General features: G+C 55.3%; 3 protein-coding genes across 3 annotated transcripts in view; 2 read left to right on the forward strand and 1 right to left on the reverse strand.

Moving 5' to 3' along the window:
- MONBRDRAFT_36955 (uncharacterized protein) overlaps positions 1-5,408 on the reverse strand; it is a gene marked incomplete at both ends in the record, with an annotated part of 7,687 nt that extends 2,279 nt beyond the window's left edge. Inside the window, 16 exons of the mRNA XM_001745610.1 lie at positions 427-457; positions 590-794; positions 893-978; positions 1,068-1,129; positions 1,276-1,427; positions 1,552-1,805; positions 1,897-1,978; positions 2,118-2,186; positions 2,722-2,907; positions 2,986-3,051; positions 3,550-3,678; positions 3,815-3,951; positions 4,532-4,676; positions 4,757-4,816; positions 4,990-5,091; positions 5,244-5,408. Coding sequence (XP_001745662.1) covers positions 427-457; positions 590-794; positions 893-978; positions 1,068-1,129; positions 1,276-1,427; positions 1,552-1,805; positions 1,897-1,978; positions 2,118-2,186; positions 2,722-2,907; positions 2,986-3,051; positions 3,550-3,678; positions 3,815-3,951; positions 4,532-4,676; positions 4,757-4,816; positions 4,990-5,091; positions 5,244-5,408 — 1,931 coding nt within the window. The remainder of the gene's footprint in view (positions 1-426; positions 458-589; positions 795-892; positions 979-1,067; positions 1,130-1,275; positions 1,428-1,551; positions 1,806-1,896; positions 1,979-2,117; positions 2,187-2,721; positions 2,908-2,985; positions 3,052-3,549; positions 3,679-3,814; positions 3,952-4,531; positions 4,677-4,756; positions 4,817-4,989; positions 5,092-5,243) is intronic.
- Positions 5,409-6,299: 891 nt separating this feature from the next.
- MONBRDRAFT_25184 (uncharacterized protein) lies at positions 6,300-9,616 on the forward strand (the record flags this gene model as incomplete). Its single annotated transcript, XM_001745470.1, has 10 exons — positions 6,300-6,754; positions 6,799-6,887; positions 7,042-7,112; positions 7,250-7,351; positions 7,552-7,662; positions 8,332-8,511; positions 8,594-8,769; positions 8,861-8,946; positions 9,093-9,206; positions 9,297-9,616. The coding sequence occupies 10 exons, from the start codon at positions 6,300-6,302 to the stop codon at positions 9,614-9,616; spliced, it is 1,704 nt and encodes a 567-aa protein (XP_001745522.1).
- A 466-nt stretch (positions 9,617-10,082) lies between these two features.
- Positions 10,083-20,981, forward strand: MONBRDRAFT_36956 (uncharacterized protein; the record flags this gene model as incomplete). The annotated part of the gene is made up of 12 exons (XM_001745471.1): positions 10,083-10,480; positions 10,628-10,770; positions 10,934-14,254; positions 14,375-17,764; positions 17,885-17,998; positions 18,071-18,225; positions 19,474-19,617; positions 19,806-19,881; positions 20,029-20,287; positions 20,440-20,502; positions 20,591-20,697; positions 20,788-20,981. 12 exons carry the CDS (start codon positions 10,083-10,085, stop codon positions 20,979-20,981), a joined length of 8,364 nt encoding a protein of 2,787 aa, XP_001745523.1.
- Between the last annotated feature and the right edge of the window lie 1,168 nt (positions 20,982-22,149).

A 22,149-nucleotide genomic window follows, 5' to 3' on the forward strand; every position in this document is an offset into this window, starting at 1 on the left:
CAGGAACGGACCAAGCTCGCGCGCAGCAACAAGAAATATGGAAAGACAGGAACAAAGAAAGAAAGATATTGATGGTGAATGTGAGGCACAAACAGTGTTCCTTTTCAACAAAACGGAGAATAACACGAAAGAGAATCTTAGAGAGATCCGTAGTTTGCGTTCTCATCGTTAAGGCTCGAGTAGTGGGCCCGCGAGGCGCGCATGCCACAGCACTGACAAAAGGTAAAAAAGACACCGTCTGAAATGAGGCCCGGGACTTGGCTCCAGAATTTCGCATGGGGGATTTGAGGACCGCGATTGTTCCTGAAGCAAGCCAAGATCGACGCAGCGGTAAGGTGAGTTGGACCCGGTCATAAGCACAGATTGCCTGATTTGATGCAGCAGGCCGTAGAGCCGGCTTGATGCGGACGGGGCCGAATAACATACTTGTAGTTGATGAGCATGCCGCCAACAACATCTGGATGCGCGAACAACGGTTGAGAAACAAAAGCCACATCATGAGCGTCGTGTCATCGACAATAGGCGTAGGTGCTCGCTCTGGCAACGGACGACGAGTAAACATGTGTACATGGCATGCGGCACCACGTACAGACAAAGACGCTGAGGAAAGCAATCAGCAAAACGATGTCACCGCCACTCAGTCCACCCTTGCCTTTCTTGGCTGGCGCGGGGGTGGGCGTATGGGTGGGAATGGGCGGCGTGGGATTGCCCGTCGGAGGAAACGGCGTGATCGTGGGGGCCGGTGGCAAGCCGTTGGTGACGTTGATCAGCTCATAGTCTTCAACCGTAAAGTTCTGGCGGTGGCAGATGCAGCAAGAAGGGTTTGGGGCAGGGCGTGGTCAGCACCCATCGAGCTCGCCCGCCCCGGGTAGGGAGCTCATATTGCTCATACCTGGTTCAAGCCGTCAGTCGTGGCATACAGCTCCGTCAGGCGGAGCAAGGTGCGGCTTGCTGTGTAACGGCCAAAGCTTTGCTTGCCTGGTGGGTCACATGACAGTTGGGTGAGTGGGCTTGGCGAGCCATGTTGGCGGGAATTCAAGGCCGATGAGCTGATAGCATCTTCTCACCTGGCTCAATACGTAGCCAGTCAAAGTCATCGCAGGTGCCAGCCGCACATCCACCCAAAAGGCTGTTGAAAGCGCCAGTTTGAAGGGAGGTGCAGTGAGACGAGCGTGATCCTTGTTTGAGCCACAAAAGTCGTCTCGAAAGTATGCCCATCGACGTTGGGGAGAAAGAAGATCAACACAGCGGAACCAGGTATTGCAGCCCATGTACCTGCGGGGGGATTTGGTTTTCCAGGTGCCTCCACAGGCGCATTGTGCTTGCAGATAAAAAGTCATGTTGTCCGTCAAGGGCGTGATGTCCAAGTGCGTGAGACTCAGCTCGATGGGCTGAGTCGAATTCTCGAGCTTGCCATAGCTCACCACCTGAACATACGAGTCAGTGCCAGTGTTAGCGGCAGGCAGCCTGGCACGTACGCTAGCCGAGGTGTGACGGCAAGGAGGACAAAGGCGAGACATTATCATTGCCAGCAGTACCGGTCCCACGTACCGTGCCCTCGGTCACAGCGGTCAAGACCAGGTCGTCGTTGCTGGCGCAACCGACACCTCCCTGATACAAGTTGTACTCGCGCTGGAAGGACGAGTCGTCAGAAAAGGTCCAGTTCACGACTGAGTCGGTAAGCTCAGTACTGGGGCTGCAGGGCTGATGCCACTGGCCGTTAATCTCCCAGCTAGTCTCAGGAAGCTTGCATTTATCAATGTAGAACAAGGGCTGATCATCCAGACCAAACGGGGTATCATATCCTGTTCAGGCAAAAACGTCACGTCAGAGTCCGCTCGCCCTTTAGAGGCAGACCACGACCAGGGCTTGAGATGATTCCTGCGTCTAGCGCACCTTCATTGGCATCGGTCAAAAATTTCCCAATGCGCAAGTATTCATCCTCATGCACAATGGTGCCAAAGCCGGGGGAGCCCACCTAGGGCGGCCACAAAGCCAAAGACCGAAAAACAAACAAACAATTCAACAAATAAACAGAAAACGAAAACAAACACACACAGAAACGTAAGCGAGCTGGGCGATGTTGGGCTTTGAAAAGCAGGGCACATAGTGCGTACGGGAATGTAGCCCAGGGCGGCTTGGCTTTTACAGTCGGTGCACGTAGTCAGAATGCGAGGGACCCCGATCTAAAAAAAAAAAAAAAAAAAAAAAAGAGTTGAAATGTTAATGTTGCTTGAGAGGCAAAGGAACACACTGCCCTCAAGCAATCATGAGCCATGAACCAACCTCCCAAGTACCGCCGCAACTGCAATGCTCGTTGAGTTCAGTGACTAGATCAGCCGTAAAAACGGTTGCATTCACGCGAAAGGCATTCAGTAGCATCTTGCGCGAGTTCTGCCACACGATGCCAGGTACAATATGCAGTGAAGACTGATCCCATAAGGCAGCGCAGGCTAAAAAACCACGTTTGCGGGCCATGCGTGACAACAAACAGCAAAGAGAGCATCGTTCTCGCCCTGATCAGAGTAGTAGCCCTCGGTTGTGATCTGCATGGTGCGCACGTCATGCACGCAGCCATTGCCGCCCTCGAATGCTTGATACAAGCGAATGAAGCGACCGTCGCCCTAAACGAAACGAAATTGTGATCAAGGGGCGGCGTTGGCTAAGGTAAATGAAGCTCTTTGCAAGACAAGTTGAGGCCAGGAGGAGGGTTTGACCAACCTCGGCTTTGTCGTTCGAGTCACCTTCAAATGCCCATGTCACGGCGATATCATCGGCACCCTCAGACGACGAGCAGAGCAGAGTCCACTTGCCGCAGATGCCAAACTGTTGTTGGCCTGGGTATAGGCACTCTCCATTGGTCAAGGAGAAGGCGTATTCATAGTCAGTAAATTGGGCTGAGGAGGCCTACAGAGTTTGCCATAGCGAGAAACGGGATGAGCCGGCTGCGTCGCGAATTAGATGGGTCAAGTGCCCAGTTCGCACATTGCTGGGCAGGGCGGTCCACGGCGTGTGGCGCATCTCCAGGCCATCGTTGTCAATGTTGCGCGTCTGGACCAGGAAGGAGGAGTAAAGGACCATGCCCGGGCTTTGGCCATCGTTGAACCATGGGTTCTCACAATTGTTGGGCATGCCTGTGTTTCGAGTCAGGCAAGCACAGCGGCTTTCAATAAGATATGCGACGGCATAGTGAAGCGGTCATCCAACACTGTGGACCTTCAAACATCGGGGCCGTGGCGGATTGTTGGACGGACAGGTGGTTAACATCGTTTTTTGGTTTGTGTTCCATTTGGCACCGCAGTTGCAGTCAGCCTTGAGCATGGCCGTGGCTGCGTCGGTAAAGGGGGTAACTTCGAGGGATGGCACAAACTTGGCCACCAAGCGTGACTATTGAGCAAGTACAACGTGTGGCATGCAAAATAGCGCGCGTCGTTTTACGATTGAGATGCAAGCAAAGGCGCGAGCCGAACCCCCCCCCCCCCCCAAAAGGGCACGTGACAGATTGGAATTTTCTTGAAACAAATGAGGCACGAATGGTAAGGCACGCACATCGTCTTGGCCTTCACCGGGAATGGTCATGGTGCCCGTATCGCTGATTCGCAGATAGGGACTGGTGCACGTGTCGTCGTTGTAGTAGGTGGTGAGGATCTGGTACAGGCCCGAGCTGTTTTGAATGGTCTAGCAAGCATTCAACCCAGTCAGTGCGCCGAACAGAAGCGTCATGGACATGCAAGCCCGAAAGAGGCGGATCAAGACCAAGCCCGTGAAATGCTTGGTTCCCCCATGCAGCAGAAATGCAGTGCTGAAAGCGTACGTCATCTGGGGGCCCATCGTAAAGGATCTGGGTTGAGTATGACTGGGCATAAGGCTCAGCCTTGGTCTTGTAGGTGGACATGCAATCCAGCGAGTACTGGCCACAAATTTGTTGAATCGTCTCGATGGGATCGCAGCCTAAGCAGCAGATGGGATACAAACGATCAAACGGTATCGATATGGGGGTACACACGGGCAAGATTGCGCCTACATACGCTTGGAAATGTTGACGGTTTCATACACGTTGTCCTGCGAAAGCGTGAGACCAGCATGCAGCTCTCGATCCAGTCGTGACATGGCAAAAGACATGTTGAGTGACTCTTCGTTCTGCGCAAGTGGCCGGGTGTAAGAGCTCGATCAAGAAAATTTAAAAAAATAAAAATAAAAAAAAAACCCCAAGAACCAAGAGGCTAGGTGGTTAGAGCGGCGGGTTGAAAAGGGCTCGGGCAATGGTCGGTTACCTCCGTGATGGACCAGCCGTAATTGGATCCCTGAAAGACCATGCCATTGGTAGTTGCTAACGAAATGCAAGTTGCAGGGTTATGTGAGACCATCGCAATCGTGTGATGCTATGGCATGTTGTTGGGCTGACAGACCGTCCGAGGAGGTTCCGCCAAGCCAAGTGGTATCTTTGCAAGTGCCTGTAAAGGAAGAGTTGTCGTGAGCAAGATCAAGATAGCAGAGCGAAATCTCTTGATGTCGCACGCAGGGGCCGCACCAGGATCACATGCTTGCAAGTTGCGACTGCCCCCCAACTTCCAGGTGTCACCACACGGGCAATCTTTATTGAGCTTGTCAACCCAGGTCTGGTCGTTGACCACGACAAGGACACCATCGCTATCCATGCGCCAGCCACGTGCGCCCTACAGCAGAGAGGGGAAAATGAGTGGCTAGCCCTTGGTGAATTTTGCGCGACGCAGGGGTGCTGCATGACAGTACGCACATCAATGCCGGCGATGTCGCCCATATCCATCCATACACCACCCCAGCCAATCACCAAAGTCTGCATGCACAGCAGGGAGAATGTGAAAGGGGATTGTGCACGTGCATTCTTGACTGGTTGCCAAGTCATCGACTTTGAACAGAGTGTTTCAAAGGGAGAGGGAGAGAGAGACAGTGGCGCGCGAGCGCGCAAGAGTCGTTCATGCGATTGAAGACTGAGGATGCACGGCTGACCTGGGCACCAGTCTTGCAACCACCCTCGGCCACACTGGTATTGTAGTAGGTGCGGCTTAGCTGCCAAGTTCCTGTCTTGATGCCGGCGATGAACCAGTTGGACTGGCATGCGCAAAGGCAGGGGTTAACGCAAGCACAGCACATGCGCCCATGAGCCCAAATACAGTGGGTGGCACAACAATCCTCGGTAAAAGTCTGCAGGAGTGGCGGCACGCGTAAAACAATTGTTGCCTTGTGTTTGGGCGAGCACGTACGTGTACGGCGGTACCGAGCTGCGCGTCCTCGTAACACGAGTCCCAAGTGCCGCACTGGTTTCCCGACTTGACGGCCGCGGCAGTGGTGTATGCGGATAGCTGAAGCAGACCAAGAATCAGCACGCCAAACCCCAGCACGCGGCCAGGGGGCGCGAGAGCAGCCATGGTGATGGGCTGCAGGTGTACGCGTCGTCTAGCATGCATGAGTAGCTGCACAGGAATCGTGAGAGAGAGGGTGAGAGAGCGAGAGAGCGAGAGGGGCCCAACTCATGTTCAAAAAGAACAACGCCCTCTGGGATCGCGCGATCCACAGCAACTCTCAAGTCAGCTCATCCCTTTGATCTCAAGATACAACATCAGAAGTTTCATCTCCTTTCCTCCTGCCAATCAATCGCCGAGAACGCCGGACACCCCCTCCCCGAAGCTTGCAAAGCGCGCCAGTTCACTGACCCAAATCTGATCCGTGCGTGCGGATCCCGTAAACTGATGACATCTCGCTGTGTGTGTGTGTGTGTGTGTGTGTGTGTGTGTGTGTGTGTGTGTGTGTGTGTGTGTGTCTCTCTCTCTCTCTGATTCTTCTCTGTCTCTCTCTCACTTGCGCTCTCCTGCGCGATGTCGTCTGATGTCAGATGAAATTTAGTCTCGATGGTGATTGGGAGACTCACGACGAAGAAGCAAAAAGGGGGAATGGTCACGCGACTTGAATGGCGGCCACAAAAACGCGCCCTCGATAAGATGAGATGATGTGTGCTCGGAGGGGAACAGCTCATCGGGCAGTGCCGACCGGCTGGCTGGGTCATGTCCTCGGTCGAGATCCTGGTATCGCGAGGTCTTGGAGGTAGTTGACAAAGAGCAGGGACGTCGCAAGCATTCCACTCAACCATTGGCACACCGTCAGCACGCGTACACACGTAACAGTCGGTCAGGCCATGTGGTGGATTTTTTCTGTTTTTTGGGGGAACCGTGCATTTTTTTTTTCTCTCACTGAACGTTGGGAGAAGGAGAAAGAAGGTCGACCTTGACGCTTTGCTCGGGTGATATCGACTCTCTGTCACCATGGCCAAGTCTAGTAAGAGTGCTGCCAAGAAGGGTGGTAACAGCTGGTGCTGGACGCTGTCTCTGCTCGTGATCCTCTTCCTCGTGGGCGGATCCTTCTACCTGTACCACAACACCAACTTTGTCTTTGAGCCGGCTGAGTTGCAGGCCATCGCCAAGGCCGCCATCGCCGCGAACAAGAACGGTTCTACTGAGGCCCTGGTTAACGATGTCATTGCCCGTATGCGCGCCAAGTATGGCGACCACATTCTTGAGGAATCAGAGTGCGTTTCTCGTCTCTACACCGAGCCCATACATGCTATGCCATCTCCTTTTTTTTTTTCTCTCTGTCTCTCTGTCTCTCTGTCTCTTTGTCTCTCTGTCTCTCTGTCTCTCTGTCTCTCTGTCTCTCTGTCTCTCTGCCTCTGTCCGTCTCTGTCCATCTGTCTGGCTCTCGCCTTGCAGTGCGTCGGCCGGTGTGTTTGCTCACGAGCTGGTGCTGCGTTCCATATCCGTACAGATGGATGTTCAACAATGCTGGTGGTGCCATGGGTTCAATGATTGTCCTCCATTGCTCTTTCTCCGAGTACATCATCATTTTCGGCACGGGTAGGTCGCTGCACCCTGCCGTTCGACCGCCCGCATTTTGAAAGTGTCTGCCCTGCCACTGAAGGATCCGTTTTTGTGCCAGTCACTTGGCTTTCGTGACATTCGTGGCATCAGACTCATCGTGGTTGTCCATCCTGCCTTATATTGTTCCCAGCGCTGGGCACGGAGGGTCACACAGGCCGTTTCTTGGCTGACGATTACTTTACCATTCTGGCCGGCGAGCAGGTGCGGCATGGTTGAGTGGGATTCACGAGCGGGAAAGAATGTTTCAGACTCTCTGTGTCCCTGCCCTATCAACGACCTCCTCGGCCTTCCTCACAAACGCCCTTCTCCCCATTTATGCTTCGATGGCCTCTTGCAAGTGGGCCTACCCCGCTGGCGCTCTGGAGCGTGAAGTCTACATGCCCGGAGACCAACACCACCTTCGTCTCGGAGAAGCCAAGCAGTACAAAATGCCCGACGCGGTGCGTTGATGCTTGCTTCGCTGCTTCAAGGATTTGCGCTGGGCGTGTCGCTCTGCGTTCCCTGCCTTGTGGGCCATTTGCTTGCGCCGGCTGCAGCACCGCACATTGCCCCATGTCCAGCATTGCAGCTGCATCTGCTTGGCTCCGTCAGCGAATGTGAGTCTCATCTCCTGCACATTCCAATGCCCGATGCTTCGTAGTGCTGGGCGCTCGAGTATGCCCGCGGTAACATTGTGGCCATGCTGCCCTTTGGCTTTGCGGATGCCATCACCTCCACGCTTGACTTTTACACCTTGTACCAGACGGTGAAGGTCAGCACCATTTCCTTTGTGCATGAGCTCCTCAAGGGCAAGATCTAAAGCCCTTCCAGAGGTTTTGGCACATGAGCACAGAGCCCCTGCTCCTGAATAGCCTGCTTTTCGCGCCGCGGTTGCGTCAACGGTGAGCTTGTGTTCGTTCGGGGGCTCCTGAAAGACGACATCGAGAATTCAGTCAGTCAACGATCCTCTTTCTTTGAACGTCCTTCATCAACTCAAGTCATCATCCTCTCCAGCCAAAGCTGTTGGGCAAGCACGATGGGGTGCACTGAGCAAGGAGACAGTCAAGTCCGGCAGGCGGGTGAATACACTGACGCACAAACAGGGATGCACAAGGACATGCAGAAATAATCAAAAGTCACGCATCAGAAACTGCTTGTGACGAGCTGAACAATTGTCATGGTTTGGACGGCACAGAACCCTTCGTCCATTTTGTGCAAAGGTTGAAAGAGGAGTCGCTCAGAAACGGAACGAACGGCACAAGGAGGGCACGGGGGTGACCCCCATGAGAATCAGGCCAGCGGTGGTGGCAAATTTTGAACCAGTCAGTCTGGATAGGAGGACAAAGGCGCATTTTGTTATTCCATCGGATTGCCGGGTGCTGGATTGATGTGGAAGGAGACAATGGCCGCAAGCATGTCACTTCGGCAGCTCCTGAACCAGGCACGCGCCAGCCATGTGCCAGTCCAGGCGTTTGGCGCCCACAATGCCTTTGTTGGACGCATACTACAGCGTAATGACATTCCCGTTGCATATGTGAGCGGTGCTGCCACCAGTGCTGTGCTGGGCATGACGGACACTGGCATACTCGGTCGATCCGACTTTGAGCGCGCCATTCGACAGGTGTGGCTCCTGCGCTTTGCACCGACAGCCTTGTTGCTGGCGCACGCTCACGTGCTCATTTGCTCGTTGTTCATCTTGGCAGCTTTGCGAGGCCACCCAACCTAGTGCAGCTCGTGCAGCACCCCTGTATGTTATGGCTGATATGGACACAGGCTTTGGAGAGACGCCGGAAGAATGGCGCGCCGCTGTACGCGGTTACGCCCATGCCGGCGCCCACAGCTTCCACATTGAGGACCAAGTATCTGCGAAGCGTTGCGGGTTGGTGCCTTTCACACTCCTTACAGCCCTGATGACGGTCTTTTGGCATCGTGTGGCCTCATGGCTTGTTGGAACTTGATCCGCACTGCAGTCACCTTGATGGCAAGCAGCTCATCAGTCCGACAGATTTTGCACACAAGTTGGCCGTGGTCCTGGATGAAGCCGCACAACAGCCTGGTTGGTCTTGCGTTCTCAAAGCATTCGCGCCTTGACTCAGCCTCGTCACCTCGTCTTTTCTTTTCTTTTTATTCTTGCCCCGGAACAATCACCAATGACTCATGGGACTCCCTGCATGTTGTCACTGCGGCTTGTGTGATCTATAGGTGATTTGGTCGTGTGGGCTCGCACAGACGCCGCCTCTGTAGAGGGGCTTACACAAGCCATCGACCGTGCTCGGCGATATGCCGACGTCGGTGCCACGTGCTTTTTCCCCGAAGGTATAACCCCCCGCGCGCGCGCGTCAACAGCCTACAAAGTCATGCCAGTTGGAGTTTAACGTGCTGGTGTGACTGGCTTATTGCCACCAGGCTTGGAGCGGGCGGAAGACTTTGAGCGGTTTGCACTCGAGCTGCGTGCCACACACCCAGATGTCCATCTGTTGGCCAACATGACCGAGTTTGGCAAATCGCCACTCCTCAGTATCAACGACCTCGGTTTCATGGGGTATAGCATGGTCTTATATCCTGTCACGCTGTTTCGAGCAGCCATGCGGGCCGTGGAAGGCGCACTCCTTGCTGTTGGACGCGACGGCAGCAATCGAGCCCTGGAACCGGTCATCATGAGTCGTCAGGAGATGTACGACATCCTCGAGTACCAGCCCAACACTCGTGGACCAAGCGAAGAATAGTACAGCCTTCTCCTTAGATCCTCTTTATGTTCTCAGCAATCCAGCTTCTACCGTGAACCCAAACGACGACTGCCCGTCCCATGCTTCTCCGCAAACACAACCCCATCGACTATCCTCGAAAACGAGAGCGAGAGGGGAAAAGAACGAGAGAGCGAGAGGGAGAGGGAGAGAGAGGCTCAGGATTTGAGAGAGAGAGAAGAAGAAGAAAAAAGTCAGATAAAATAGAGAGTGAGAGAGAGAGAAGACACCCCTTCCCCCTACAAACACAAGACTGTAGTGTGTCAAGCAGTTTTTAGAGGGGCGACCGCCTTCTGTGCCCTTCAACAGCTTGCTCGTGGCTTGGGTGGCCCCCTGGGGTTCTACTGGACGACGCATCGGCGAAGGCGGTGTGGTCATGGGACTTGGTGGCATGGTCTTCGTCTGACTGGTACCCGCTGCTGTTGTGGGTGGGCAGATGGTTGGCAGAATGCCGGGGAGCCGCATGCGGGTGGTGGCCGCGGATCGAGCACCCGTCGCGAGACGTTGGCTCTATGTGTGGGGCACCCTTGTTGTTGTGCTCGGGTGCACGCTTCCTAGAGTCACAGCGCTCAATGCGGTGGTCATTGACGGGTTTTGGGGCCGATCCACCCCTGATGGATCAGAGGTGGCGTACAACCTCACTGGCAATGGCGAGGGTCTTGCCATCAACACACCATCAGCTCTGCGGTTTGCATTTCATGAAGCCGTGAGCGGCGACGCCTCATCTCAGGCTGCCGCCGTCAGCAACAATGCCGACGAGCGACGCTTTGCATGCCAGCTTGACGCACAAAGTTGGATGGCCTGTTCATCAGTCCGTGTCGATGCTCAACCGGGTGCTCAAGTCAGGTAGGTTGCTCATACGTCTTACCTACTCTCACCCTACTCGTTGCGTGGCTCTCTCTCTACCCAGTTGTACTAGCCGTGGCATAGTTTTTTTCACGCTTTTCTCATGCTCTGCTGCCTCGGGCCTGCCAAATCTATGTGTGCATGCAGCTTTGCAACCTCTTCACGCCTCGCTGACGGAAATCGGGAGTTTTGTGTGCGTGTGACGCGGGACCTTGCCCTCAATGGCCAATTAATATCTTGCACCACCGAGGCTGGCTGTGGCCCTGCCACCTGCATCGCTTTTACCATCGGTGTGTTTCTTGTTTTATGCTTCAGGTTCTTTGCTCTCGCCTCGCGAGTCTGCCATCTCGCTTCGCCCGTGCTCCTCCCACGAGTTTTGATTTGACGCTCGCTTTCCTATGGCCGTCATTTTCCCGCTAACCTTTGTCGTCTGCTGATGCTTCCCAACACCAGATACCATGGCACCAGCGTTGGAGTTATTGGCCGTGGGCTTTCCCCAGCAAGAACTGGCAGCGGCAGTTAACAACGCAGGGCTCGCTCAGGCTGTAGAGGCCTACACGCAGACCTGGGCAGCTCAACCACGCCTGTATGACCCTGCTGCTCCACAGGCTGCGGTGACGCGCCGCACGACCATCCTCACCCTTTGGCGACCCACCGAGACAATACACAGTCCAACGGCGCTCCTGAATGTTTCCGACGACAGCGCGTGGTCCGGGTCCGCCGCGCTTTCAATTGTTTCCAATGCCACGCTGGAGCTCGAGTCTCGCATTTATGCCAACGTTCTCGTCGTGTATGGCAGTTGGACTCCAGATGCGCAAAGCTCAGAAAACAACGTGCGGCTCAGACTGGCGGCGATGGATCTAGCCGGCAATCTCTTGATGCCGACCACATTCACCTGGCGTTTTGATCAAACAGCCCCCGCAGTTCTTGTGCCGGCGGACACGCTGTTTGACCAAGGTCGCCAGCAATCGGCCATCACGGCCGGAACGATTGAGTTTGCTACTCTGGAACCTAACGTCCTGGCTGAGTGTCGGCTTCAACGCCTGGGTGCTAGCTTCCGGGCTGAGTTTGATCCATGCACCAGTCCCTTTGCTTTTGATGTGAGCACCGAGGTGGCGGCTCTTCAGGCTGCCGCGTACGAATTTCACGTTCGTGCTCGCGACTATGCCGGAAACGTGGGCGACTGTTCTTCAGACGCCGTTGATGCGCTTAGCGTTGCTCAGCCCGCACCGTGCATGTACTATCGCTTTAGTCTGGATGTGCGGACACCAGATCTCGTGCTTGAGCCCTTGCTACCGGCGACTGCTCGTCCGACCCAAGGGGTAGCGGAGTGCCGCTTCTTAGACTCCGAGCGCCTTTGCGTCTGGACTGAGCCCGCGCTGGCCCTGCTGATCGCAAACGCCTCACGCGTGGCTGGTCTTGAGTGCAGTCTCAATGGAGCTGCCTGGATCGCCTGCCCCTTGTACAATGCGACTAGGGCTGGGTTGTTGGTCAATCAGAGTGACCTTGAGACTCGAGTTGCAAACCATGCTAACGCCATAGTCCTGGTGCTCACAGGACTTGCCGACCAAGCACATCAGCTACGCGTGCGCCCCACATCGCCACATGACGTGCAAGGAGCTATTCTTGAATACGTTTGGCGCACCAAGGCGGTGCCTCCCACCACTCGCATCCTCAGTCGCCCCGCGCCCCTGACGCGCCGGCGTGAATCCCGCTTCTTGTTCACGCTGGCCACAAGCGATGCCTATCATGCCGGGTTTGCATGCTCCACCACAGGGGACGAATACACCCCCTGCAGCTCTGGGCTCCTCACCCGACTGGCCTCCAATTACACCGGTGGCCTTGCAAATTCAACCCAATTCACCACGGGTTGGCTCTCCACCTCGGCCGTCACCGCCGCTGCAGATGGCGGCGGAGACGTGGAGAGTCGCTCTTGCCGCGGTCTGGGCGCCACTGCCGAGCCCTGGTCCTGGTCATGTCGCACGCAATGCGCTGCCAGCAGTACCGCATGCGTCCCTATACCTGCCGAACAGGCCGGGGTACAATTGCGAACAGCTTGCGAGCTAGTGCATGGGGAGGTCCTGCTAGAGTGCCGAAATCAAGATCAGGCGGCGAGGGGACAAATTTGCCCTGATTTTGCAGTACAGCTGACCTGCAACGCCCCGGCTAATCAGACGCGTCTCCACATCGCAGCCACAGGCAACACCACCGTGTATGCTGATGGTGTGGCCGTCTTACGGTCAGCCCTATGGTCTCGTGATGCCACTGTCACACTACCCCTTTTCAACGTTCTCGCAGTCGAGGTCGAGGCAGCCGCCGATCCGGCTCGCCTCATCGCTACCCTACCCTTCCTTGACGCTGTATCCGACGCCAGCTGGAGGTGCACATCTGATACCAGCGAGGTTGTCGTGTTGGGCAATTGGACTTTAGCGACATACGATGACCATGATTGGTCTCCTGCAGTATCCGCTGTCGAACCACAGCCCGCCGCATGGACTGCCGCACTCACTCGGCGGCAAAGCGCGGATGCGCTTTGGGTACAGGCGGCTCAGGGTGGTATGCACCTCTACTGCCGCTTTCGGCCTCAGCCTCCCATCGAGGATGACAGCGCTGAAGCCCTGGCCGTGCACCTTGATGGCAATGGGGTAGCGCGGCTTTTTTTGCGAGCCGAGGATGTGTTCGGCAATCAGGAAGTTCCCCAGATATTGGCTTGGGCACTTGATCTTGTCGCGCCCACAGCGCGCGTGGTGGCGCCGACCCGCGTCAACACCATCAACGGATCCGAGGCTGTTTTTTCTGCTTGGGCCGGCGAGGCTTCTGATGAGCCCGACCTCAACGTGGTGGACAATACGACATACACACCCACGTTTCAGTTCCTTGTCAACACAGAGCCCCTGCCCGGTCGGTGGTGCGGCCCGGGTAGCTTTCTTTGCGATGGGCGCTGCATTTATATGCCGGCGTGCGATGCCAACCTCTCGGATATGACACCGCTTGACCCACGCTTGGGCGCCGCAGGGAGCCAGTGTGCTACTCGGTTGCTCGGGTGCGACGTGGACCAAACGCTACCCCGGGCTCTGGGTGACTTGCTGGTGCACGGCTTTAACGAAGTAACAGTGGTTGGCACGGACCTGGCTGGGAATCGCGGTGAAACTCAGACTCAGACGGTGTGGGCCGACCTGCAGCTTCCAATGCTCGCGCTGCTATCAAGCAATGCAACAACCACGGATGAGGAGGACGTTGACCTCGTGGTGGGCCGTGCCGGTGTTGCTCTGTCCGTGGGAGCCAGCTACGAGCTTAATCCGGCCCCATTCGAATACCACGCTCAGATATTCGGACGCCTGGGGGACGCTGACAGCTGGACGCTGTGGGCTTCGCTGCATCCGGCAGCCGCCAATCTTGGCTCTCCGCGCAAAGTGCAGTTGGTGCGGCTAACATCAGACACTACCCCGGACACCGATTCGGAGACAGCCAGCTCCCGCGAGGATGGGCTGCTCTGGCCATACCTAGCCTCCAGAACGCACATTCCGTCCTGGCAAGCCTGGCCTACCACTGACAGTGGCGTCTTGCTCCTGAGCTGGACCCTGGCGCTTGGTGATACCGCTCTAGACTGCGTGCGAGCTTGTGTTGGACAGCTTGCTTGTGCGGCCTTGCAGGTGCTATACGTGCACGATTCAGGCTTATTCACATGCCAGCTGTTTACCGTGGAACCCACCAGGCACATCGATCTCGATACCCATGTTCAAGTCCAAGTCTTGATGCTGGCAGTGTCACACGGTATGTTTGGGACCAAAGACATGGTTTGATCGACGAATCGCTTCATCCATCTGCTCATCAGCAATACTACCCCCACCGACCAATGCTCATTTATTGCTTGGCCTTGCGTTTGACATACAGAGAGCACTTGTCAAGTACACCTGGATACGCGCCGCGAGACGCTGAATGTAACAGCGCCGCGGTCCTTTGATGCTTTCACTGCGGCTCGCGCCCGTTTTGAGGCGATTGCCAATTCTTCATGGGCCACCGACGACAATGTTCATGCCACGCCAGCGGCTGCCACAGCATCAGCCGAGGCAACTCCTTACGCCATCCAAACGCTACACGCACGGCTACACCCCAGCTACTCCTCTTTTGTTTGTGCCAGCGTCAACAATGACGAAGCAGCTCCTGCCTGGCTGGGGGCTGCCTGGCTCGACGATTTGAGTGTGCTCCTTGATGAGGTCTTGGAAGCTCGTCAGAGCGGCGCGAACTGTCCCGTTCCTCTGACCACCTTGGCGAACATCGACTGCACTGGCAGCTCCACAGCCGGCCCTTTGCTCGCATTCCGCGCTCGAACATGCCTTCCTGATGTCGTTGCCGCGGGAATGGATTTGACTGCCGAAGCGCAAGCGGCAGCCTTGGTGCAAGGCGGACAAGTGCAGGCCGACGATTTGATTCGGGTGTGGGTGGAGATGACTGCCATGTCAAGCTGCAGCCTCGACGCCCCCATCCTGGTCCTTGACTGGTTTGGCTCAGATTCCCAGACCGTGGCATTGCCGTTACACGCGAACCCATGCACCAAAGAAGTGACCTCTTCAGACACGCCAGCCTCGGCCATGGTAGCCGGGTTGCTCGTGCCTGTTGCTGCGTTGTGTGCCTCAGATGGCATCCATGTCCTCGAACTCTTTGCCGTTGACCAGCTCGGCAATCCCGGTCCTAGGCTTCAGCTGACGGCCCGGTTTGACAGCGTCACGCCCCAGGTTCTGCTGAGCAACAAGCCCGAGCCCTACACCGACGCAGCCGGGGGCCAGGCGGCTCAATTCGACCTGTTATGCAGCGATGCTGGTGAAACCACGAATGCTTGTACGTTTTTTTGTAGACTGCTCGATGCCGAAGTCAGTGTCCTGTCCGTCCCATTCGAGAGCTGTGCGGCTGCCACGCGGCTGTCACTCTCAGGTGGGTCCTATACCTTTGAGGCCTATGCCGTCGATGCAGCCGGGAACGCTGGCGACATTGTGCAGTGGTCTTTTGTGGTTGATGATACGGCACCATCCGTGGATTTGGTCAGCAACATCGTGGGGGCCTCAAGCCTGACAAATCTGGGTACAACACAGCTTGCAGTGGTTTCATCTGAAGATAGTGACGTCATTTGTGCCGTTACAGTCTTGCCATGCGTCGATGCTCAGGACCCGGTCACAGGCACTTGCGTTGCCCAGATGCCATTGCTCGATGCCTACGAGAGTTGTGCCTTTCCTGCCAGTCTGGCGGACTTGGTTCCGGCTGATCAACAGCACCTGCTCGCATCATCCGCACTCGCTGAGTTGAATGCGTCGACGGCCAACATCACTGTTTCGGTCTTGGCTCGTGACGCTGCAGGCAACGTGCCGCCAACGCCAGCTGCACTGTGGTGGCAGTATCGCAGCGAGGATCTGTGGATTCGCTTGTCAGCAGACTCTCTGCCTCCCAGCGTCAGCTTGGCCGATCATTTCTCCATCCAGGCTGAGGGCAATGGAGATGGCCTCCAGTGTGCATGGTCAGAGGGTGCGAGCTCATCGGCAATAAATGCAGCACCAATCGAGTGGCAAGGCTGTGAGAGCCCTTTCCGAGCCCGATCGACGAAGCGGCACCAACGTTTCTGCGCGCGGGCCACTACGTCGAGCAGCGATGGGACGAGGAGCGACGCCTCGGGGGTTCCAAGCACGATGCAAACGTCCACCGCAGCGTGTCACACTTGGCAATATTTGTCGGTTGCGGTGGAGCTGGGCGCGCCCTCGTTGAGCGATGCTCAACTAGATCCCTTGGTGCAGGCCGTGTTGGTCTTTGACTCCACTTGGCCTCGGCATTTGTTCGTTGCTGCATCTCAAAACGTGACGCTTGTCAACGCCGCAGCGGCGTCTACGCGGGGACGCGTGACACTGCAGAGAAGAAACGTGACGGCGTTGGACATTGAGTTGGCCGTTCCTGCATGGGTGGGGGCCTTTTCACTACGTCTGTTCAAAACGCAGACGGGTATGCTTATGGAAGATCTCGGCGAATGGTTGATGTTCAATGTGCGCTCCAGCATTGTTCTGTCCCCAGCTACCATGCTGGCGTTTATCCGTGGGGAAACAACATGGAGCGCCTGGCAAGGCGCTGTCATGCTGGGCTCATGGACAGTGTCTCCCATGGGATGGGTTAGCAGCACTTTCAAGCTAGCAGCGCCCGCGGGAGCGGGCGTGGCTTTGCAGTGCTGCGCGGGGCCTGCGTGCCTATCACGGTGCTTGCGATGTCGTCCAGATGTCTGCGCGCTCGATTGCCACGAACCAGAGCTCACACGCTGTGCTTGTGCAGCTACCAGTAGCTTCCCGGCTCTCACAGACGTCCGATCGACGTGTGTGTCGGGTGCTCAGGCTTTTCCCTACCCAACCGCGTTGACAGACGAGCGCATCACGGTGGTGGCCCGTGCCGTGGACGCTGCTGGTCAACCCGGTGCCATGCATACAGTGGAGCGTGAACTTGACTTGACGCGGCCCGTGCTGGGAGGTGTGCATGTGCCTAGCGACGGTACACGCCTTTCAAGTTCTGAGGCCCTGACCGAGATTCATTGTCACGAGCCGGAGGCGTGTATGCTGGACATGTCGAGCCAAGCGGTGCGCTTTGAGGCATCGGCCGCAGTGATTTCAAAGGTGGTGATCAGTGATGTCGCTGGTTGGCAGCGGGCGTTCGACAACCTGACGCTCCCAGTCATGCCGCCCACTGCGTCCAATTTCACTTTCGCACTCACAGTAGACACTCCTTCGCGTGCCCAAATGCCCGTGATCAGTAAAGCTGCCACCAATACCACAAGTGTGGTCGTGACCTGGTCGAGTGCTCTGCCGACAGCGTGTGTGCTCCTGCGCGAGGTGGATGGGACAAATGTCATGCTGGCCTCGCACTGCTTCATCCAGTGGCAAAATGGTACCTTGGTCGCCTGCCCACGCGTTCGCCTAACAAACCGCGGACGCGTGGGTTCACCGGACGTGGCTGCCGTCTTGGGCGAGTATGAGCGTGCCTGTGCACCTGGTGCGTCGATTGAAACTACCACGCTGTGCCGCTGGAACAGTCGGCCGCTGTACCGGCAAGCCCTGGCGAGTGATGAGGCAGCCGAGGCACCTTTTCTCGTCTACGATGGCGTGACTTGGTTGGTAACGAGGTCACTACCGAATTCGCAGGCCTCGCCGTTGAGTGACACGGATGTAGTCTTGTATGCAGAGTCGACTGCCGCTGTACCGACTGGGCGTATGCGCTTGGCAGCTGACGACTCCTTGACGACCGTGGAAGCCTCTTGTGGTATGGGCAATATGCACTGCCACTCTTGTATGACGCTTCCGCTCCCACCTGGCAGCTGTTCAAAAAGGCAATAGGTTTCAACTTTTAACTGTCTTTTCTCCGGGTTGTGTTGGCTCTTAGGTGGTGCCACGCCTGGAGTGGTGGCGTCTTTTGAGGGCATGATGCCAGGCGCCTATCAAGTGTGCCTGACCTCATCCAGCGGTGCACGCGCATGCAGGAGCGCTCAAGTACTGGGTACGTTGCATTGCCTCCGCGCTGGTGCACAACCTTCAGCTGCTGACCAGGCTGGGGTTGTCTTGTTTTTAGATTTGACAGGGCCTGCAATAGGATCTGCTGCCAGCACAGAGGACCCATGCGCGAGCGTACACCGAGAGAATGAGACCTTTGCCATTCTGGCCGTGGTTCTTTACGCCTTGTTTGCCATAGCGGCATCATTGCTGATTTACTTTCGGCGCAAGCGGGTGAGTGCAAAGCACTGCCCTCTTTCTCTGTTCTCGATATTTTGCGCGTTCTCACCACAGGCTGGCTCGCTGGACATGACGGTGTGGTGGATAGATTGCCTTTCATATTGCTCGCCACCATGTGCGGCAGACCGTACTGCAATCTGCTCAGCGTTTTGAGGGCTTTTGAGAGTGATGTTTTGTTCTCTTTGTTTTGCACCCGGCCTCTCCGCCATTTTTCCCCGCCTTTACCCGTTGCTGTGCGACTGGGAAGAGTGTGCATCCAGATATTTTCATCTCGAGTTGTGGGCGTTGTGCACCGGGATTCATACTATGAACCCGCTTTGTACGATCAAGCGCTGCGCGCTTTCCATCGCTCCTGTATCATCTGTTGCTTTGGCCGTGCCCGTGGCCTTTGTTTTCTCGTATGTTGTTGTTGGCACCCCCCTTTCTTCCCGAGTGCCCGTGCGTTCCCTGATTAATCTTGACTTCTCTTTTGACTTTCGGGAATGGCAAGTCTTTTGTATGATTTCGGATGGCTTATCGAGTAATTGACACGATATGAACAAGGCTTTGGAGTACGGTAATGCTGCTGGGGTTGCCGTCGAAGACACCTGTCCCCGAGAGTCGGGTCAGCTAGCTGCACAAGTTGACATGTTAACAAGGTTCAACCAAGCTGTGGCGGGAAGCATTGGCTTGAAAGCAATTCAGAGAGTACAAAGAGGACAAAGCAAAGGGCACGCCGAATGATCACACTTGGTAGCGGGAATCTTGTTTCTTTTGTTCTCCATGTTCTCTGTTCTCCTGTTGTCATTTGCTGTTCTGTACGTGCGACCGGGACCGAGACTGGAGAGTGTGCGAAGGGAGGGGAGCAGCCCGCAAGGCTGGAGCTGTGGCCTGGGTCGCGCTGCTCCTGGCTGGCGGCGTGAGGCGAGGGGGGTTCTGCTGGTGTCTAAAACCTGTGGCATGTGACTCATTGGGTGATGTTGCTGTGGTTGACTCTAGCTTGGGGTCCAGAGTTGATGCCTCGGGCGACTGTTGGGGGTTGAATCAAGCAAACGTGACCTCCGGGTTTTTTTGATTTTTTTACTTGAAGCGTTACAGTCGCCGCTCATCGACAACCTCCTCACCGGGCATCATGGCGGTATGCCGCATTCGTCCATCGGCTCGGCGTTGAGCTTTTTTTGTTCCCTTGTGGGTGTATTTTGGAAGTTTTAGCACTGGAATCCGATTTCCGATCGCCCCTTATTTGGTGTCATACTGCCGTAGAGTTTCTTCGGCTTTGGCCAGTCGGCTGACATCAAGATTGATCTCAACGCCGTCCCCGAGCGTAAGCGCGTGCCATTTGCCCTCGAGAACGGACAGGTCGAGCAGCAGCCCCTGTTTTACGATGGTGAAGACATCTCTGGCAAGGTAGGATATCCCTGCCCACCTGACTTGACCGCCAAACGACAATCTTGAGCCAAAAAGCCTGTCCCCGGCTTGCTCTTGTAATCTGTCATGCTTGGTTATGACAATATTTTTTTTTTTTTGTGTTGCTTTTCATCCTGGCCCTCTCTGATCTGCCTGTCTACATGCACGCATGCGCACCACGCACATAGGTCACCATCAGTCTGAAAAATCCGGGAAAAAAACTGGAGCACTACGGCATCAAGGTCGAATTTATTGGGCAAACCGGTGTGTCCAAATTACGAGGCTCCGTGTTTTCGATGAATCAAGTGTTGATGCGCCATCCTGCGCAACCGTACGCCTGTGTTCTCGGCGAGGAATGATTAGTTGCCCCACACCACGCTCAACCACCCACTTGCGATTCAACTCTGGTAGAGATGCTCTTCGATCGTGGCAACCATCAGGCATTTACGTCTCTGGTCAAAGAGCTGGCGGCGCCTGGCGATATGGTGAAGAACCAAACCTTTGAGTTCAAATTTGACAAGGCCGAAAAGCCCTACGAATCCTACAAGGGTGTCAATGTGCGGTTACGCTACTTTGTGCGAGTCACCATCATGCGCCGCATCAGCAATATTGTCAAGGAGAAGGACCTGGCTGTACACACCCTTTCCTCTTACCCCGAAGTCAACGGCAGGTCTGTATCCACATTCCTTTTCTTGGCTCGACATGGGGAAGGAGGGGTGCAAACCAGACCCGATCAGGGCCACGCTCTGGTTGAGCCGCTTTTGTTGGCCTAAATCAACGCTCATGGCACCTGCTCCCATTTGCTATTTGCTGGTGGCACAGCATCAAGATGGAGGTCGGCATCGAAGACTCGCTTCACATTGAGTTTGAATATAACCGTGCCAAGTACGTGGCCCAACGCCAATCCCTAGCAATGGTTTCGTTGTTTCGACCGAGCAAAGGCCCTCACTTTGCTCAACCTGTTTACCAACAGGTACCACCTGAAAGACGTGATTGTGGGCAAAATTTATTTCTTGCTCGTCCGCATCAAGCTCAAATACATGGAGCTGGCCATCATCAAGCGCGAGATTGCCGGATCAGGTACGCTAGAGAAACACTGGCCCGCGTAGTGCTGCACCGTGCTGCGCAGTCCTCCAGCCAATCGTTCGCCCTCACGTCGTCTCGGGACAGGCCAAAATGTGTACAACGAAACCGAGACCATCACGAAATACGAAATCATGGACGGTGCTCCCGTGCGCGGTGAAACCATTCCCATTCGTCTTTTCCTGGCCGGCTTTGATCTCAGCCCAACGATGCGCGATGCCAGCAAGACTTTCCAAGTCCGCTACTATCTCAACCTCGTCCTCGTTGATGAAGAGGTATGACCCAATCCACTTCTCTCAAAGACGCTCCATTGGCCTGATTTTCCTCCATATACATGTGGAAACACATTAAAGGCATCTGAGCTTCGTCTTCTTCAACCTCACGCCTCCTCCCTCCCTCGATTGGCATCCGATTCTTCTCCTTTTCAAGGATCGGAGGTATTTCAAGCAACAGGAAATCTTCTTGTGGCGCAAGGCCAAACAGCAGCTGCCCACAGAGCGCGCTGTGGATGCCACTAAGAAGCTTTGAAATGGCTGCCGTCCTCCTTCGACTTAAATCAACGTCATTGCCCCGCCACTGCCCTGCCCATTCCTATGCGTTGTCATGACCCCGTCATGTCATGCCCCACGAATGACTAGCCTTCTTTTGTTCGCGTGCATTGCGTTGCCCTAGTTTGCATTTGAGCTTGCTTTTTTTTCTATTTCGACTCCCATCCACGCCACAAAGACCTATTTTTCTTCTGTTCAGTTTGCTTGCTTTGTTTTCCTTTGTTTTTCATCACACCGAAATTGCGCTCCATTTGGCTGCCTCTCTTCATTCTTCATGTCTATCACGCGCGTGTAAGTGTGGTTGTTTGTCCTGTGTCAGCGCCGGTGTGCTTGGAGTTTGAAACACATTTCTTTTTGTCTTCTCTTTTTTGCAATTGTGTCGCTTCTTTTAGATCCAAGGGCCCGCAAGGCGTGTCCTCCTTGCTGTATTCTTGTGAATTGTGATTTGTGATTTGTTCTTCTTTTTTTCTCTGTGGTCTACATGTCATGAAGAACAACTGACTCACGCATCTACTCGGTGCGCCGGCTCTCCCGACTTGTTCCGTGGCCTGAAGTTTCGCTTGGTAGCACGGCAATCGCATGTCCTTCTTTCCAATTTTTTTTTTTTTTTTTTTTTTTTTGCCAGAGCCCGCCTTTCCTTTCGTAAGCCAAGCGAGCTGTCTTCATTTTGGCATGTCTCTGATTGGAGATTTGCTCTTGCACAGCAGGTGCTGCAGAAGCGAGCGCCCGACCACGGGATCGCCCCTTTCCTCTGCGCCATCCTGTGCCGCCATGCTGTTGATCCATCATGTAAATTTGACAGATGACATTGTGCAGCAAAAAAAAATGAGGTGGGAAACAAATGTAATTTGAGCGGACCAGGTCCATCAAAAACTCGAAACGCACGCACAATCAGCAGTCG

The sequence above is a fragment of the Monosiga brevicollis genome, genomic scaffold (genome assembly GCF_000002865.3).
Source record: "Monosiga brevicollis MX1 MONBRscaffold_9 genomic scaffold, whole genome shotgun sequence".
Lineage (NCBI taxonomy): Eukaryota > Choanoflagellata > Craspedida > Salpingoecidae > Monosiga > Monosiga brevicollis.